We start from the raw sequence: 18476 nt of genomic DNA on the forward strand, positions 1-18476 counted from the left end.
ACATACAGTTGTGTGCATGAGGTCTTAGCCAGAGAGCAGAATGGTTACACAGAGTGTATATCCCTCTGGACATCCCGTTCCATTGTCATGCTTAATTTTACCTATTGTCGTGCTGCAGGGGGGGTACTGAATATTTGCTGCTGGGTTAGCCCACAGATTTGTAGCTGCTCGCTAGGGGTCCAAACTGGTGATCAGCTTATCAACGGACAAAGGTATTGTCCTAAGCGGACAACCACCTATCTTTTGTCTTGTGCCCATAAGCACCTATGGCTATTTGATTCACTTTTTATTCTACTGTAAACTCCATTCTCCTTCATGTTTTTATAGTTTACGTGGTTTAGTAAAAAAATGTAAATGGAACAATGATATTTCTTGTGTGATCTTGAACACCTGAGTCGACGATGATAATAATGACAGTTTTTATTCAGTGTCATGTTCTGTGTAGTCACTCCTTTCTCTTCTCCCTGTTTAGGAAGAGAGGATCCTGTTCCAGTTGGATGAGGCCATAGAAGCGCTCGATGCTGCAATTGAATACAAGAATGAATCCATTACTCGCAGACAGCGGGTTGTCCGTGCCTCCGCCAGCCTGCTTTCCCAGTGTGAGATGAACCTCATGGCAAAGCTTAGTTATCTGTCGTCTTCGGAAACTCGGGCTCTGCTCTGCAAATATTTTGACAAGGTATGCATCCATGTGTCTGGAAGAAATGTTTGAATGTGTTATTGCAAATGGAATATACATATTCAGATTCTAGAATCCAGGTGTCAGATTTTGCCATTCAGACTGAAGCTATACAGTGAGGGCCTATCTTTAGGATAGACTATTATTATGTTATTGGTGAGGGCCTGGATAAAATGGATATGAGTAGATTGTCTTGAGAATCCTGTTGGGGGGTCCCAGAACCAAGACATCTTACGTTTGTGTCTTCTCTTAAAGGGAATCTGTCACCAGAATCATCACCATTAAACTAAAACTATTGTCTTGCAGCACTTACTACCTCCTTTCCAGATGTGCTTTTCTTTCCTTGCTGCTTGGTTTCTATCTTGCAAAAATCCACTTTATTCCTTATGCAAATGAGCCAGTTAGGTGCCCAGAGGAGCGTTATTTTTGTTCAAAGGCGCTCAGGAACACCCCCATTGAGTGCCCAGGCCCGCCCTCCAGCAGAGCCCAAGCACGCCTCTCCTCGGCTCATACTCTACACCCCCAGCAGCGCCGTTGTCCCCCCCTCTATATCACTAACAGCAGAGAACCCCGCCCACCCTTGCCTTCATTGTCACTGACAAATCTCGCCGCGCTCTTCCAGCAGAGGATGAAACCGTCACTGGGTTGGGTGCATGCCCAGTGAAACATTTGAGGCTGATGCCCTCAGTTCCGAACACTGCCTGCGCCTCCATTTTTCCGGTTCAACTGAGGAAATCAGCCTCAAATGTTTCACTGGGCATGTGCCGAGCCCAGTGACTGTTTCATCCTCTGCTGGAAGATCACGGCGAGATTTGTCAGTGACGCTGAAGGCATGGGTGGACGAGGTTCTCTGCTGTTAGTGATACAGAGGGGGGGACAACGGCGCTGCCGGGGGTGTCGAGTATGAGCCGAGGAGAGGCGTGCTTGGGCTCTGCTGGAGGGCGGGCCTGGGCACTCAATGGGCGTGTTCCTGAGCGCCTTTGAACAAAAATAACGCTCCTCTGGGCACCTAACTAGCTCATTTGCATAAGGAATAAAGAGAATTTTTGCAAGATAAAAGCCAAGAAGCAAGGAAAGAAAAGCGCATCTGGAAAGGAGGTAGTAAGTGCTGCAAGACAATAGTTTTAGTTTAATGGTGATGATTCTGGTGACAGATTCCCTTTAAATCTATAGCTGACCATAGATAAAAAAAAACTTATCATGGATATTCCAAATGATCTTACAATCTTTATGGTTTATTCATCAAAAATTTGTCTGACTTCTTAAAAATGCTTGTTATATTATGGACCTCTTAAGCCAGTTTAAATCACTTGTTATAAGTTACATTTAAGAGTCACAGCTTATGCCAGTGATGGCAACCTCTGGCTCTCCAGCTGTGGTGAAACTACGACTCCCAGCATGCTCCATTCATTTCTATGGAGTTCTGAGTACAGCCAAGTAAGTGTACATCTTGGGAGTTGTGGTTTTACCACGGCTGGAGTGCCGGAGGTTAGCCATCACAGGCTTAGGCCAACCAAATGACTGTAGTTTAGCAAACTACCGGTATTCAAAATTGATGGGCCCATTCTTAAGACACCTTGAGGCAAATATACTGAGATTGAATGTACAAAATCCAGTCTTACTATAATGTTGGCACAGAATGCGCCATATCGATTAAGACGAACGGGCCTCTTAATAAATTTGGAGCATCCCCTGGCAGTCTGTGCATCAGAAATTCCAATCTACTCCATGAGATGACATAGATTTGAACTATAATTTACGCTGATTTCTGCCATTTGTAAATCAGTAGCTCGGTCGCTAAGTCCTGCCCACTATTCTCGCCTTTTTTTTTTTTTTAAAGCAGCAAGAGAAGATAACAGAGAAGTCACAGATTATGCCACAAATATGGCATGTGCCACAATAGTGGCATACAACATTAGATAAATGTACCTTTTATTGTTTTCTGCAGGTAGTTACACTGCGTGAGGAGGAGCACAAATTACAGATTTCCTTCTCAGAGCTGGAAATGAAGTTGGAGGAGCAGCACCAGCTGGTATGCTGGCTTGAGGTTGCGTTGGAACGGCAACGCCTAGAAATGGATCGTCAGCTTACCTTGCAGCAAAAGGATCATGAACGCAACATACAACTCCTGCTGAAACAGTGTCAAGGTGCCAAGTTGTAGACACTGCTTAGTACAGAACCATAGCAAAACGTTACATGGAGTTATTTTCTGTAAACCTAAGGCCACTGTCATTACAAATGTGCAAACATTTGTCCCCATACTCCTCAACTATTTTTATTATGTGCTCTAATTCTGCAATCACATTGTCATAGATTATGACTGGCATGGTGGCTCAGTGGTTAGCACTGGTGCCTTGCCAGGGGAGGACCGGGAACTTAAAGTTGCCCTGGAAAAAAAACTAAAAATGGCCCTGTGTTTGTGTTGGTTGTCTTCGGGTACTCCGGTTTCCTCCAACACTCCAAAGACATAGCGATAGGGAATTTAGATTGTGAGCCCCATTGGGGACAACAAGTGATGATGATGTCTGTAAAGTGCTGCGGAATATGTCAGCACTATGTAAGGAAAATAAACAGGTAAACCCAATTTTCCAGCATAAATACCATGCAGATCTTGAGGTCTCTTTACACAGGACTCTTATCGGGCTGATTATCGGAATTGAATATTTGTACAAACACTCATTCCCATTAGTTGCCCCCCGTAAGTAAATGCGTGTTCATCGGGCAAAATAATCTTTATGCTGACACCAAAATTATTATTTGTGGGCATTAGATTGTGCTGTGTAAACACTGATCTTCTTCCCAGAATCAATTGATCTGTCTCAGGACAAGCGATTGCAGTACTGATCGCTGATCCCCATACAGTGGAAGTGACTGTGCATGTGAATGCAGTTCTTGGCAGTTATCAGGAAAGGACTGTTCCTTCACAATCATTGCCTGCTCAGACTGCGCATGGAAGGCTTCTTTCACACTAGTGCTAAAATCTTTCGGCTGTTCTGGCAGAGGAACAACCTGACGGAGTTCATCGTATCTGGCATAGCCAGATAATACCTTTCTCCTTCGGAGCCCATGGACTCTAATGGTACTTGGCCTTTTTGCTGCAAGAATAGGTTATTGTCTGGATCAGGGATGCTCAACCTGTGGCCCTCCAGCTGTTGCAAAACTACAACTCCCACCATGCCCTGATGTAGGCTGATAGCTATAGGCTGTCTGGGCATGCTGGGAGTTATAGTTTTGCAACAGCTGGAGGGCCGGCAGGTTGGGCATCCCTGGTCTAGATGAATCCTGGCACTAATGCTGGAAACAGGCTGGATCTCCACCGGGTTCCATTCTAGTCAATAGGGTTCGTCAGAGAAAGATTTTAGCGCCAAAATGTGCCATCTTCTTCACATGTACCCTTTATAGGAAGTATCTCAGGAATGTCAAATGGTTCAGTGATAAAGTGTGATATTGAGTTTTTCAATACTTTTCTTACCTAAGGTAAGATGATATATATGATTTTATTTTTGTCTTTTCAGACCAAATGGGTGAGGGGCTGGCTGGTAGCAAGAGACAGTATGAAGGTAGAATACAGATGCTTGAGAAGGAACTTGGCTGGTATATGTGGGCACATCAGGAGCTGAGTCAAAGACTAAATAAAATGGCTGTTAATCCTCAAGGAACCCATGGGAAAGGTAAGAGATTACTTAAAGCTTGACATGACACTTGATGTTAATAGTATGCAAACTCATCTTCTGCTGTTTTCTTCAGTGACTGTAGGTGATGGAAGAACTCTTCCCAGCAGCACAGATAGACGAGTCTCCTTAGTTGGTTCAACAGAAGAGCAAAACAATGTTGCTGTAGACCTAAATATTCAGGCTCCTGACCGAAACCTGAGGCCAAGGGAAGATTTGATACGTGTCCCTTTACCACCCACATGGAGACGTTCCTCACTGCCTTCTGAAGAACAGACTGCTCTAGAGGATCTTAGGCACCGAGAAACTGTCATTGAAACACTGAATCCCAGAGTGGTACAGCCAAGCGAAGCTGTTTGTCAGAGAACTCCTATGTACCATCCCAAAGCTCGGAGAGATGTTCGTAGATGTAACATAGGTGTCATGCCTTTCATGTCTAATGTTGAGATGATTGATGTGCGGAAAAACCCACTTTAGCCCTGTACAAGTGTGAAGGTACTCACTGCAGTAGAGGGCTACAGACTGCATAAAACCACTGAGTATTTGTTGGGAGTGTTTAGGGTTAAGTAAAATATAGTTATCCAGTGTTCAAAGTTGCAGATGCAGTTCATATAATGTGATTGATTATTATGGACTTCTCATCGCATGTATGGATTCCCGGTGGTTGCAGGGTACTGATGCTTTGGATTTTTTTGCATTTGTATTCTCTTTACTTAGCACTTTCCTGACATTTGACGTACATTTACGACGTGGAGCGTGGAGTTGGGTCGGCAGCTGAACTCGTTCCTTACACTCAGTGCTGGCTGTGTTGTACAGCTGACACACGCCTGCAGCGATGAGGATCAGAGATAACTCTGATCCCAGTTATTTAACCCATGGGACGCCACCTTGAGACCGGCATTTTAGCAGAGGGAGCTCCCTCTATACGCCACTGAATGGCTTCCCCCCCAAGCAGCGAAATCGCAGCATGCCAACCGGTTGTCATGGCAGACTGGGGCCTTATGAAAGCTCCCAGGCCATTATGGTAATCCTCCTTCTGACAGGGATTCAGCTGGTTCTCTTTTTGCAAACACTTATCCCCTTATCCACAGGATAGAGGATAAGTGTCTGATCAGTGAGGGTCCGACCACTGGGACCCCACACTGATCACAAGAATGTGGGGGGGAGGGGGTGCTTGTGTTTTCCAGTTTGAATGGAGCAGTGGTCACACTTGCACAGTGCCACTCCATTTAAAGGGGTTGTCTCACTTCAGCAAATGGTATTTATTATGTAGAGAAAGTTAATACAAGGCACTTATTAATGTATTGTGATTGTCAGTATTGCCTGCTTTGGCTTGATTAATTTTTCCATCATATTATACACTGCTCATATCTAGGGGTTATGGCCACCCTACATTCCAGCAGATGTGGCCATGCTTGTACACTGTAGGAAAAAGCACTGGCCTCTTTGGTTGCTGGGACCATGGGAGTACATATAGGCACGCATGCACAGCAACTGCCAACCTGGCCACCTTGTATCTGCGCTGCAGCATGGCTGTAACCCCCGGGAAACGAGCAATGTATAATGTGATGGAAAAATGAATCAAGCCAAAGGAGGATATATGGACAATCACATTACATTAGTACCGTATTTTTCGCTTTATAAGATGCACCTAGGTTTTTGAGGAGGAAAATAATAATAAAAAAAAAAACATTTTAAACCAAATGGTGTTCTTTTGGTGGGTTTTGAACTAATGGTGGTCTGTGGATGACACTATTATGGGGGATCTGTGCATGACAGTTATGGAGGGGATCTGTGGATGACGCACTGTTATGGGGGATCTGTGGATGATGCACTGTTATGGGGGGGATCTGTGGATGACGCACTGTTATGGGGGCATCTGTGGATGACGCACTGTTATGGGGGCATCTGTGGATGACGCACTGTTATGGGGGCATCTGTGGATGACGCACTGTTATGGGGGCATCTGTGGATGACGCACTGTTATGGGGGCATCTGTGGATGACGCACTGTTATGGGGGCATCTGTGGATGACGCACTGTTATGGGGGCATCTGTGGATGACGCACTGTTATGGGGGCATCTGTGGATGACGCACTGTTATGGGGGCATCTGTGGATGACGCACTGTTATGGGGGCATCTGTGGATGACGCACTGTTAGGGGGGCATCTGTGGATGACGCACTGTTATGGGGGCATCTGTGGATGACGCACTGTTATGGGGGCATCTGTGGATGACGCACTGTTATGGGGGCATCTGTGGATGACGCACTGTTATGGGGGCATCTGTGGATGACGCACTGTTATGGGGGCATCTGTGGATGACAGTGTTATAGGGGGGGATATGTGGATGACAGTGTTATAGGGGGGGATATGTGGATGACAGTGTTATAGGGGGGGATATGTGGATGACAGTGTTATAGGGGGGGATATGTGGATGACAGTGTTATAGGGGGGGATATGTGGATGACAGTGTTATAGGGGGGGATATGTGGATGACAGTGTTAAAGGGGGGGATATGTGGATGACAGTGTTATAGGGGGGGATATGTGGATGACAGTGTTATAGGGGGGGATATGTGGATGACAGTGTTATAGGGGGGGATATGTGGATGACAGTGTTATAGGGGGGGATATGTGGATGACAGTGTTATAGGGGGGGATATGTGGATGACAGTGTTATAGGGGGGGATATGTGGATGACAGTGTTATAGGGGGGGATATGCTGATGACACACTGTTATAGGGGGGGATATGTGGATGACACAGAGGGTATATAGCATCTTATGCTGGTCCCCTCTGTGTCTTGTCATGTCCCTGTGACCCCCATTACACTGGGCCCGCTCACAGCAGTCTTCATCTGTAAAGATTAGTCATGTAACCCTTGGCCCTGCTTTGTTAAAGTACTGTAATCGTCCGTAGTAGTACGCACTATCAAGCTAGCAGGCAGGCCGGCAGCGTCACGTCACTCAGTCAGTCACGCTCCTGCTCCGCCAGCTTCATTAATGAAGTGGGAGGAGCGTGACTGACAGTGACTTGACGCTGCCGGTCTGCCTGCTAGCTTGATAGTGCTTACTACTAAAAATCAGGGCCACTTGTTGAGGGTTACATGACTAATCTTTACATATAAAAACTGCTGTGAGTGGGGCCCAGTGTAATGCAGTACAGTGACTGCACCTGGCCCCGCCGCAAGCAAAACCGCAGCTACCGGCCTCCAGCCTCTCCTTCCACCCCGCGCGATAGAGCTCTGATACATCGCCAGCCGTGCTGTGCAGCATAGCGGCCGGCGATGTATTTATGTCAGCCATGTAAAAATGGCAACCTTCTCTTTATAAGACGCACTGCCATTTCCCTCCCAGTTTTTTGGGGGGAAAAGTGTGTCTTATAAAGGGAAAAATATGGTACGTGCCTTGTATTAACTTTCTGTACATGATAAATGCCATTTGCTGAAGTGAGACAACACCGCAGGAGATAGCCAAGCAATTGTACACGGCCATCTCCTGCAGTTCCAAAGAGTTGAACGGAGCAGCATTGCATACATGCACCCATATTACTGCCATGTGAAAGCAGCCTTACTTTAGATTGCTTCTGCCTGCAGTAGGTGAGAATGTATTAGGTACCTGTAGACATGCAGGTCTTTAATATCTTAGCCCCTCAACCTGTCTACCACAGGTACAGTATCATGTAAATGTGCTGTCTGTATTTTCCCGGCTGAGACATTATTATTATTATTATTTTGTTATGATTTTACCACAACTTCTTACAAAATCTTGGTTCATGCATTGGCTTCTTTATGGTTCAGTTAAAGGGATTTTCGGGAATTTTGTCTGTTTGGTGGGGATCCACCCAGGACCCCCGCCAATCAGCTATTTGAGATGGCATTGGTGTCCCTGTGATCGCCATAGCCTTCTCTGTGCTTACCAAGAACAGCGCCGTACATTGTATAGTGGCTGTGCTTGGTATTGCGCTCAGCCCCATTGAAGTGAATGAGACTGACCTGTGATACCAAGCACAGCCACTATACAATGTATGGCTCTGATAGGTGTTGTCAGCCCCCCACCCATCAGATATTGATAACCTATCCTGAAGACAGGTCATCCAGTATCAAAATCCCAGAAAACCCCTTTTAACTCATAGGCTACCTCCAGTTTGTATAGTGGACACTTACACTTGAAAATCCACTTTGTGAATAACACTTAAAATATACATAATACATTGTATAAATCTTTTCTGGCTGTGCAGCAGTTGTAGTTTGTGTACATATGTATTTTTACTTTTGTACATACATTTTCTATTTTTTGTATCTTTGTAATACATTAAACTACAGTTTAAAAAATATTTTTGTTATTTTGCTAATCTAGTTGCAAATAAGAGATGTTCTGGTAAAGCTGAACTTTAACTTTTAGTTCAGTGAATTGTGCAGATAAATGTAGCAGAGAAGGGACCTGCACAATTGTAATACAGTTTGCATTTTTGTTTTCCTACACTATTATTATTTATTATTAAAGCGCCATTCATTCTGTAGCGCTGTACATATGAAAAGGGGTATACATACATAATACAGACAATTGCACTAGGCATGAACAAGACGAATTACAAACTGGTACAGAAGGAGAGAGGGCCCTGCCCGTGAGGGCTTACAATCTACATGGTATGGGAGAAGGACACAGTAGGTGAGAGTGAAGCTGGTCATGGCGGTATAGGGGCAGCAGGGTCACTGGTTGTAGGCTTGTCTAAAGAGGTGGATTTTTAGCTTTCTTTTGAAGGATTCCACTGTAGGTAAGAGTCTGATATGTTGGGGTAGCGAGTTCCGGAGCGTGTTGGATGCACGGGAAAAATTTTGGAGGCGATTGTGGGAAGAGGTGATAAGAGGATAGGAGAGAAGGAGGTCTAGTGAGGATCGGAGATTGCATGTAGGAATGTATCGGGAAAGTAGCTCAGAGATGTAGGGAGGGGACAGGTTGTGGATGGCCTTGTATGTATTTGTTAGTATTTTGAACTGGATTTGTTGGGCAATGGGGAGCCAGTGAAGGGATTGGCAGAGGGGAGAGGCAGAGGAGTAACAGGGTGAGAGGTGGATCAGTCACGCAGCAGAGTAGAGGATAGATTAAAGGGGTGCTAGATGGAAGGCCACAGAGGAGAATGTTGCAGTAGTCTAGGTGGGAGATGATGAGGGCATGTACAATTAGTTGCAAGATGGGGGAAAGATGATGAATTCTGTTTTATCCATGTTAATTTTTAGAAAATGAGAGGAGAAGGAGGAAGATGGGCATTGTGGGATTCTGGATAGTAGGATGGTGATGTCAGGGCCAGAGAGGTAGATTTGTGTGTCAGCATAAAAGTGATACTGAAAGCCATGGGACTCTATGAGCTGTCCCAGGCCAAAAGTGTAGATAGAGAAGAGCAGGGGTCCTAGGACAGAGCCTTGCGGGACACCAACAGAGGGAATGAGACGAGGAGGTGGTGTGAGTGGGAGACTCAAAATGTCCGTTCTGTGAGGTATGATGTGATCCAGGAGAGGGCCAGGTCAGTGATGCCAAGAGATGAGTTTGTAACAGAAGGGAGTGGTCGACAGTGTCAAAGGCAGAGGACAGGTCAAGGAGAAGGAGGACAGAGTAATGTTTTTTGGTTTTGGCTGTTAGTAGGTCATTGGTGACTTTGGTAAGGGCAGTCTGTTGAGTGGTGGGGTCGAAAGCCAGATTGTAGCCGGTCAAAGAGGGAGCAGGAGTAGAGGTGAGAGGGCCGTTCAGAATGGACATGTTGTTCAAGTAGCTTTGAGGCAAATGGAAGAAGTGATATGGGGCGATAATTGGACAAAGCAGGTCAAGTGAAGGCTTTTTGAGGATGGGTGTAATGGTAGCATGTTTAAAAGCAGAGGGGAAGACACCAGAGGTTAGTGATAGGTTGAAGAGATGAGTTAGGGCTGGGATAAACACTGGTGAGGTTAGGGATGAGGTGGGATGGGATTGGGTCAAGTGCACAGGTGGTAAGATGTGATCTAGAGGGTAGAGTGGAGAGTTTTTCTTCTGTAATGGTGGAGAAGCGGGTTTTGGGAGAAGAGGACTGAGCAGTTGTGTAGAGGGTCTGTAGGGACTGCACAGAAGCTTTCTCTTATGTTGACGATCTTTTGTTTGAAGTATGTGGCAAAGTCCTCAGCTGAGATGAGAGGGTGGGGGCGCTGGGGGACGGAGAAGGGAATTAAGTGTTGAAAAGTTGTTTAGGGCTGTGGAACAGGGAAGATATGAGAGATGAGAAGTAGGCCTGTTTTGCATCAGCGAGTGAGGACCTACTTACTACCAACTTATGTACACCCACAGATGGCAGGAGCCTAAAGGTGGTGTCACAGACAGCTTTTTTGTTGAAGCTTATCATGGAGTTTTTTTTAGCCAAAGCCAAAAGTGGTTTGGGAGGGAATGAGAAATCTAAAGGGCGGACTTATACTTTTTCTTCCTGCTGGATTCACTACTGGGTTTGGGTCAAAAAACTATCAAAAACTGCCACTAAAAGCTGTCTGTCACGCCAACAAAACAGAAGACTCCAAACAATTGAGTTTTCTAATCCAAGAGAGACATTCATTCGTCTGGAGAACGACTGGAAATAGTGGCTTCTCCTATGGAGGACTTCACATGACCATGTACCGGTAATGCATTATTGTCCATTCATTTTAATTGTGCCACATATAGCTGTGTTTGTACACCCAATGATAATTATTGGGGATGTTATCTGTTAAAGGGGTTGTCCAGCCTTTATTAAGTGATTGCTTATCTTCCGGAAAGGCCAACACTAGCTGATCAGTGGGGGTCTGACACCCTGCACCCCATTGCTCTGTTGTTGATCTGTAGCTCCTTCGCCGGAAGTTTGTGCTGGAACTACACAGCTCTGTGAACCTTCTATTGGACACAGATAGTCAGTGCAGCTCTGCTCCCATTGACTTTAGTGGGAGTGGTGCTTTAGTAACCAGCTGCCTCCACCACAAGGTTGGCAAAGCTGTGTAGTTCTGTCAGTGACTTCCAGCAATGGAGCTACAGCTGATTGGCAGGGTGTCCAAGACCCTGCCAATCATCTAGTGTTGGTCTATTCTGAGGATAGGCAGGACAACCCCTTTAAGGCCTCTTTCATACGGGCATCGCGTGTGAGGGCCGGATAGGATGCGGGTGCGTTGCGGGAAAATGCAAGATTTTTCAGCGCGAGTGCAAAACGTTTTAATGCGTTTTGCACGCGCGTGAGAAAAATCGGCATGTTTGGTACCCGGACTTCTTCACAGAAGTTCGGGTTTGGGTTAGGTGTTCTGTAGATTTTATTATTTTCCCTTATAACATTGTTATAAGAGAAAATAATAGCATTCTTAATACAGAATGCTTAGTAAAATAGTGATTGAGGGGTTAAAAAAAACAAAAAAAAATGATTAAACTCGCCTTAATCCACTTGGTGATGGATCATGTTACGGACCATGTGATTACATCATTTTTATTTATTAATCATATCTCAAAAAGGCCATTTCAGTAAGAACTGATACTAAAGTGAGTATGCGACCTTCCCCAGTGGACTGCTTGTGTTAAGGTAAGCGGCCCAGTAGGGATAGTTGCCCTCTTATGCAATCTCTTGTCAGTGCTAATTCCCAGCTTCCAACCAGCCCTTTCATATTGACAGGAATTTGTTTGGACATCTTCTCTTGACATAAACCCCTCTTTCGAGGCGTAAAACTGTATTCAACCTATTTATATATTCCTGGGTGTTGGGTGGATTTCCCCGTAACCAATGTTTAGCAATTAAAACCCTCTCCTGAAACAGCATTCTGTGAATACATAGAGACGTTTTATCGTCTATTCCTGGAGAATTCAGTATACCCAATACACAGACTCTGGGATCATTGACGGACCATGTGATGAGCGCAGTGACGTCACCACAGGTCCTTTTCCTCAACGAAGAAGACAGAAGAGAAGCCGGGGCTGCGCGAACAAGTGGATTAAGGTGAGTTTGATTTTTATATACTAAGCATTCTGTATTAAGAATGCTATTATTTTCCCTTATAACGATGTTATAAGGGAAAATAATAATGATCGGGTCCCCATCCCAATCGTCTCCTAGCAACCGTGCGTATTTTCAATGGGGCCGGAATGTGCTGTCCACATTTGAGGATCCGCACTTCCGTTTCTGCAATTGCGGACAAGATTAGGCATTTTCTATTATAGTGCCGGCGATGTGCGGTCAGCAGATTGCGTATTGCACATTGCCAGTGTCCCGTGTTTTGCGGATCCGCAAAACACTTACGGACGTGTGAATGGACCCTTAGGATGGGTAATCTTCATCCGATATTTAGTATTCCACACATATCTATATCCACGCTTTTTAATTCAAAAGTTATTTAAAGTGGTTGTTCGCTTTCATACATATCATACTTGTTGGAAAGGACCCTTGACCAATCAGAATTAGGTCTCATGCACAAGAACTAGGGATGAGCGAACCCGAACTGTATAGTTCGGGTTCGTACCGAATTTTGGGGTGTCCGTGACACGGACCCGAACATTTTCGTAAAAGTCCGGGTTCGGTGTTCGGCGCTTTCTTGGTGCTTTTTGAAAGGCTGCAAAGCAGCCAATCAACAAGCGTCATACTACTTGCCCCAAGAGGCCATCACAGCCTTGCCTACTATTGGCATGGCTGTGATTGGCCAGTGCAGCATGTGACCCAGCCTCTATATAAGCTTGGGTCACGTTGCGCTGCACGTCAACCTGCTGATTGAAGCATAGGGAGAGGTTGCAGCTGCGACGTTAGGGCGAGATTAGGCAGTGATTAACTCCTCCAAAAGACTTCATTCTGTGATCGATCTGCAGCTGTGGATCATTGAAGTGCTAATATTGACTTGCTCACTTTTTTGAGGCTGCCCAGAGCGTTTTTAGATCACTTTTTTTCTGGGGTGATCGGCGGCCATTTTGTGACTTGTGGTGCGCCAGCACAAGCTATCACCAAGTGTATTTAACCATCAATAATGTGGTTATTTTGTGCTATATCCTACATCAGCTGCAGGCTGAGCCTGTGTCACTGAAGTGCATTTAACCATCAACAGTCTGGTTATTTTTTGGCCATATACTACATCAGCTGCAGGCTGAGCCTGTGTCACCGAAGTGCATTTAACCATCAACAGTCTGATTATTTTTTGGCCATATACTACATCTGGTGCAGGCTGAGCCTGTGTCACCCAAGTACATTTAACCATCAACAGTGTGGTTATTTTTTGGCCATATACTACATCAGGGGCAAGTTGAGCCTGTCACCCAGCGCCTAAAAAAATAGACCTGACATTTCTATTCAACCAAATCTGTACTGTTTTAGCTGGTCAAGTTATTTGTAGTGACCGTAAAAGCACACTTTTTGTTCTGGGTTGAAAAACTATTCCCAAATTTGCAATTCTCAAAATAACTAGTTTCTGGTATATGAGGCCTACTTGAAATCTATCCCAAAAAGGATATCTTACATTGAAGGTAGTGATAGTGTCATTCAGAAAAACCTAAGACACACGCTACCGTGCAGATAGAAGTCTGATTCTGAGATTAAACCTTAACCTGTCACACAGTGCAAAAAAAAACAGGTCTCACATTTCTATTCAAGCAAATCTGTACTGTTTTAGCTGGTCAAGTTATTTGTAGTGACCGTAAAAGCACATTTTTTTTTCTGGGTTGAAAAACTATTCCCAAATTTGTGGTGAACGGGAACAATGAGGAAAACATCTAATAAGGGACGCGGACGTGGACATGGTCGTGGTGGTGTTAGTGGACCCTCTGGTGCTGGGAGAGGACTTGCCGTTCTGCCACAGCCACACGTCCTAGTGTACCAACTACCTCAGGTCCCAGTAGCCGTCAGAATTTACAGGGATATTTGGTGGGGCCCAATGCCGTTCTAAGGATGGTAAGGCCTGAGCAGGTACAGGCATTAGTCAATTGGGTGGCCGACAGTGCATCCAGCACGTTCACATTATCTCCCACCCAGTCTTCTGCAGAAAGCGCACAGATGGCGCATGAAAACCAAGCCCATCAGTCTGTCACATCACCCCCATGCATATCAGGGAAACTGTCTGAGCCTCAAGTTATGCAGCAGTCTCTTATGCTGTTTGAAGACTCTGCTGCCAGGGTTTCCCAAGGGCATCCACCTAGCTCTTCACCAGGGGTGGAAGAGATAGAATGCACTAACGCACAACCACTTATGTTTCCTGATGATGAGGACATGCGAATACCACCTCAGCACGTCTCTGATGATGACGAAACACAGGTGCCAACTGCTGCGTCTTTCTGCAGTGTGCAGACTGAACAGGAGGTCAGGGATCAAGACTGGGTGGAAGACGATGCAGGGGACGATGAGGTCCTAGACCCCACATGGAATGAAGGTCATGCCACTGACTTTCACAGTTCGGAGGAAGAGGCAGTGGTGAGACCGAGCCAACAGCGTAGCAAAAGAGGGAGCAGTGGGCAAAATCAGAACACCCGCCGCCAAGAGACTCCGCCTGCTCCTGACCGCCGCCATCTGGGACCGAGCACCCCAAAGGCAGCTTCAAGGAGTTCCCTGGCATGGCACTTCTTCAAACAATGTGCTGACGACAAGACCCGAGTGGTTTGCATGCTGTGCCATCAGAGCCTGAAGCGAGGCATTAACGTTCTGAACCTTAGCACAACCTGCATGACCAGGCACCTGCATGCAAAGCATGAACTGCAGTGGAGTAAACACCTTAAAAACAAGGAAGTCACTCAGGCTCCCCCTGCTGCCTCTTCTGCTGCTGCCGCCGCCTCGGCCTCTTCTGCTGCTGCTGCCGCCGCCTCGGCCTCTTCTGCTGCTGCCGCTGCCGCCGCCTCGGCCTCTTCTGCTGCTGCTGCCGCTGCCGCCGCCTCGGCCTCTTCTGCTGCCGCCGCTGCCTCTGCCTCTTCTGCTGCTGCTGCCGCTGCCGCCGCCGCCTCTGCCTCTTCTGCTGCTGCTGCCGCCGCCTCCTCGGCCTCTTCTGCTGCTGCTGCCGCCGCCTCGGCCTCTTCCTCCGCCTCTGGAGGAACGTTGGCACCTGCCGCCCAGCAAACATGGGATGTACCACCAACACCACCACCTGCGTCACCAAGCATCTCAACCATGTCACACGGCAGCGTTCAGCTCTCCATCTCACAAACATTTGAGAGAAAGTGTAAATTCCCACCTAGCCACCCTCGATCCCTGGCCCTGAATGCCAGCATTTCTAAACTACTGGCCTATGAAATGCTGTCATTTAGGCTGGTGGACACACACAGCTTCAAACAGCTCATGTCGCTTGCTGTCCCACAGTATGTTGTTCCCAGCCGCCACTACTTCTCCGAGAGCCGTGCCTTCCCTGCACAAACAAGTGTCCGATAAAATCAAGTGTGCACTGCGCAACGCCATCTGTGGCAAGGTCCACCTAACCACAGATACGTGGACCAGTAAGCACGGCCAGGGACGCTATATCTCCCTAACTGCACACTGGGTAAATGTAGTGGCGGCTGGGCCCCAGGCGGAGAGCTGTTTGGCGCACGTCCTTCCGCCGCCAAGGATCGCAGGGCAACATTCTTTGCCTCCTGTCTCCTCCTCCTCCTACTCAGCTTCCTCCTCCTCTTCTTCCACCTGCTCATCCAGTCAGCCACACACCTTCACCACCAACTTCAGCACAGCCCGGGGTAAACGTCAGCAGGCCATTCTGAAACTCATATGTTTGGGGGACAGGCCCCACACCGCACAGGAGTTGTGGCGGGGTATAGAACAGCAGACCGACGAGTGGTTGCTGCCGGTGAGCCTCAAGCCCGGCCTGGTGGTGTGCGATAATGGGCGAAATCTCGTTGCAGCTCTGGGACTAGCCGGTTTGACGCACATCCCTTGCCTGGCGCATGTGCTGAATTTGGTGGTGCAGAAGTTCATTCGCAACTACCCCGACATGTCAGAGCTGCTGCATAAAGTGCGGGCCGTCTGTTCGCGCTTCCGGCGTTCACACCCTGCCGCTGCTCGCCTGTCTGCGCTACAGCGTAACTTCGGCCTTCCCGCTCACCGCCTCATATGCGACGTATCCACCAGGTGGAACTCCACCTTGCATATGCTGGACAGACTGTGCGAGCAGCAGGCCATAGTGGAGTTTCAGCTGCAGCACGCACGGGTCAGTCGCACTGTGGATCAGACACACTTCACCACCAATGACTGGGCCTCCATGCGAGACCTGTGTGCCCTGTTGCGCTGCTTCGAGTACTCCACCAACATGGCCAGTGGCGATGACGCCGTTATCAGCGTTACAATACCACTTCTATGTCTCCTTGAGAAAACACTTAGGGCGATGATGGAAGAGGAGGTGGCCCAGGAGGAAGAGGGGTCAATTTTAGCACTTTCAGGCCAGTCTCTTCGAAGTGACTCAGAGGGAGGTTTTTTGCAACACCAGAGGCCAGGTACAAATGTGGCCAGACAGGGCCCACTACTGGAGGACGAGGTGGAGGAGGATAAGGGTGAAGCATGTTCACAGCGGGGTGGCACCCAAAGCAGCTCGGGCCCATCACTGGTGCGTGGCTGGGGGGGAAACACAGGACGATGACGATACGCCTCCCACAGAGGACAGCTTGTCCTTACCTCTGGGCAGCCTGGCACACATGAGCAACTACATGCTGCAGTGCCTGCGCAATGACAGCAGAGTTGCCCACATTTTAACGTGTGCGGACTACTGGGTTGCCACCCTGCTGGATCCCCGGTACAAAGACAATGTGCCCACCTTACTTCCTACACTGGAGCGTGATAGGAAGATGCGCGAGTACAAGCGCATGTTGGTAGACGCGCTACTGAGAGCATTCCCAAATGTCACAGGGGAACCAGTGGAAGCCCAAGGCGAAGGCAGAGGAGGAGCAAGAGGTCGCCAACGCAGCTGTGTCACGGCCAGCTCCTCTGAGGGCAGGGTTAGCATGGCAGAGATGTGGAAAAGTTTTGTCACCACGCCACAGCTAACTGCACCACCACCTGATACGGAACGTGTTAGCAGGAGGCAACATTTCACTAACATGGTGGAACAGTACCTGTGCACACCCCTCCACGTACTGACTGATGGTTCGGCCCCATTCAACTTCTGGGTCTCCAAATTGTCCACGTGGCCAGAGCTAGCCTTTTATGCCTTGGAGGTGCTGGCCTGCCCGATGGCCAGCGTTTTGTCTGAACGTGTATTCAGCACGGCAGGGGGCGTCATTACAGACAAACGCAGCCGCCTGTCTACAGCCAATGTGGACAAGCTGACGTTCATAAAAATGAACCAGGCATGGATCCCACAGGACCTGTCCATCCCTTGTGCAGATTAGATATTAACTACCTCCCCTTAACAATATATTATTCTACTCCAGGGCACTTCCTCATTCAATACTATTTTTAATTTCATTTTACCATTATATTGCGGGGCAACCCAAAGTTGAATGAACCTCTCCTCTGTCTGGGTGCCGGGGCCTAAATGTGTGACAGTGGCCTGTTCCAGTGGTGGGTGACGTGAAGCCTGATTCTCTGCTATGACATGAAGACTTATTCTGTGCTGACATGAAGCCAGATTCTCTGTTACGCGACCTCTCTCCTCTGCCTGGGTGCCTGGGCCTAAATATGTGACAGTGGCCTGTTCCAGTGGTGGGTGACGTGAAGCCTGATTCTCTGCTATGACATGAAGACAGATTCTGCGCTGACATAAGGCCAGATTCTCTGTTACGGGACCGCTCTCCTCTGTCTGGGTGCCGGGGCCTAAATGTGTGACAGTGGTCTGTTCCAGTGGTGGGTGACGTGAAGCCTGATTCTCTGCTATGACATGAAGACAGATTCTGCGCTGACATAGGGCCAGATTCTCTGTTACGGGACCGCTCTCCTCTGTCTGGGTGCCGGGGCCTAAATGTGTGACAGTGGCCTGTTCCAGTGGTGGGTGACGTGAAGCCTGATTCTCTGCTATGACATGAAGACAGATTCTGTGCTGACATAAGGCCAGATTCTCTGTTACGGGACCGCTCTCCTCTGTCTGGGTCCTGGGGCCTAAATGTGTGACAGTGGCCTGTTCCAGTGGTGGGTGACGTGAAGCCTGATTCTCTGCTATGACATGAAGACAGATTCTGCGCTGACATAAGGCCAGATTCTCTGTTACGGGACCG

At 47.5% G+C, this 18476-nt stretch overlaps 1 protein-coding gene across 2 annotated transcripts in view; it reads left to right on the forward strand.

Annotated features, from left to right (window-relative positions):
- Positions 1–5515, forward strand: part of KIF7 (kinesin family member 7) — a 71266-nt gene extending 65751 nt beyond the window's left edge. Inside the window, exons 16-19 of one of the 2 annotated variants that reach the window (XM_040414153.1) lie at positions 473–679; positions 2628–2826; positions 4195–4350; positions 4427–5515. In XM_040414153.1, coding sequence (XP_040270087.1) covers positions 473–679; positions 2628–2826; positions 4195–4350; positions 4427–4827 — 963 coding nt within the window. In that variant the 3' untranslated portion in view covers positions 4828–5515. The remainder of the gene's footprint in view (positions 1–472; positions 680–2627; positions 2827–4194; positions 4351–4426) is intronic. The other variant, XM_040414154.1, reaches the window with a different exon arrangement.
- Positions 5516–18476: the final 12961 nt, after the last annotated feature.

Source organism: Bufo bufo, chromosome 1, assembly GCF_905171765.1.
Source record: "Bufo bufo chromosome 1, aBufBuf1.1, whole genome shotgun sequence".
NCBI classification, from domain to species: Eukaryota; Metazoa; Chordata; class Amphibia; order Anura; family Bufonidae; genus Bufo; species Bufo bufo.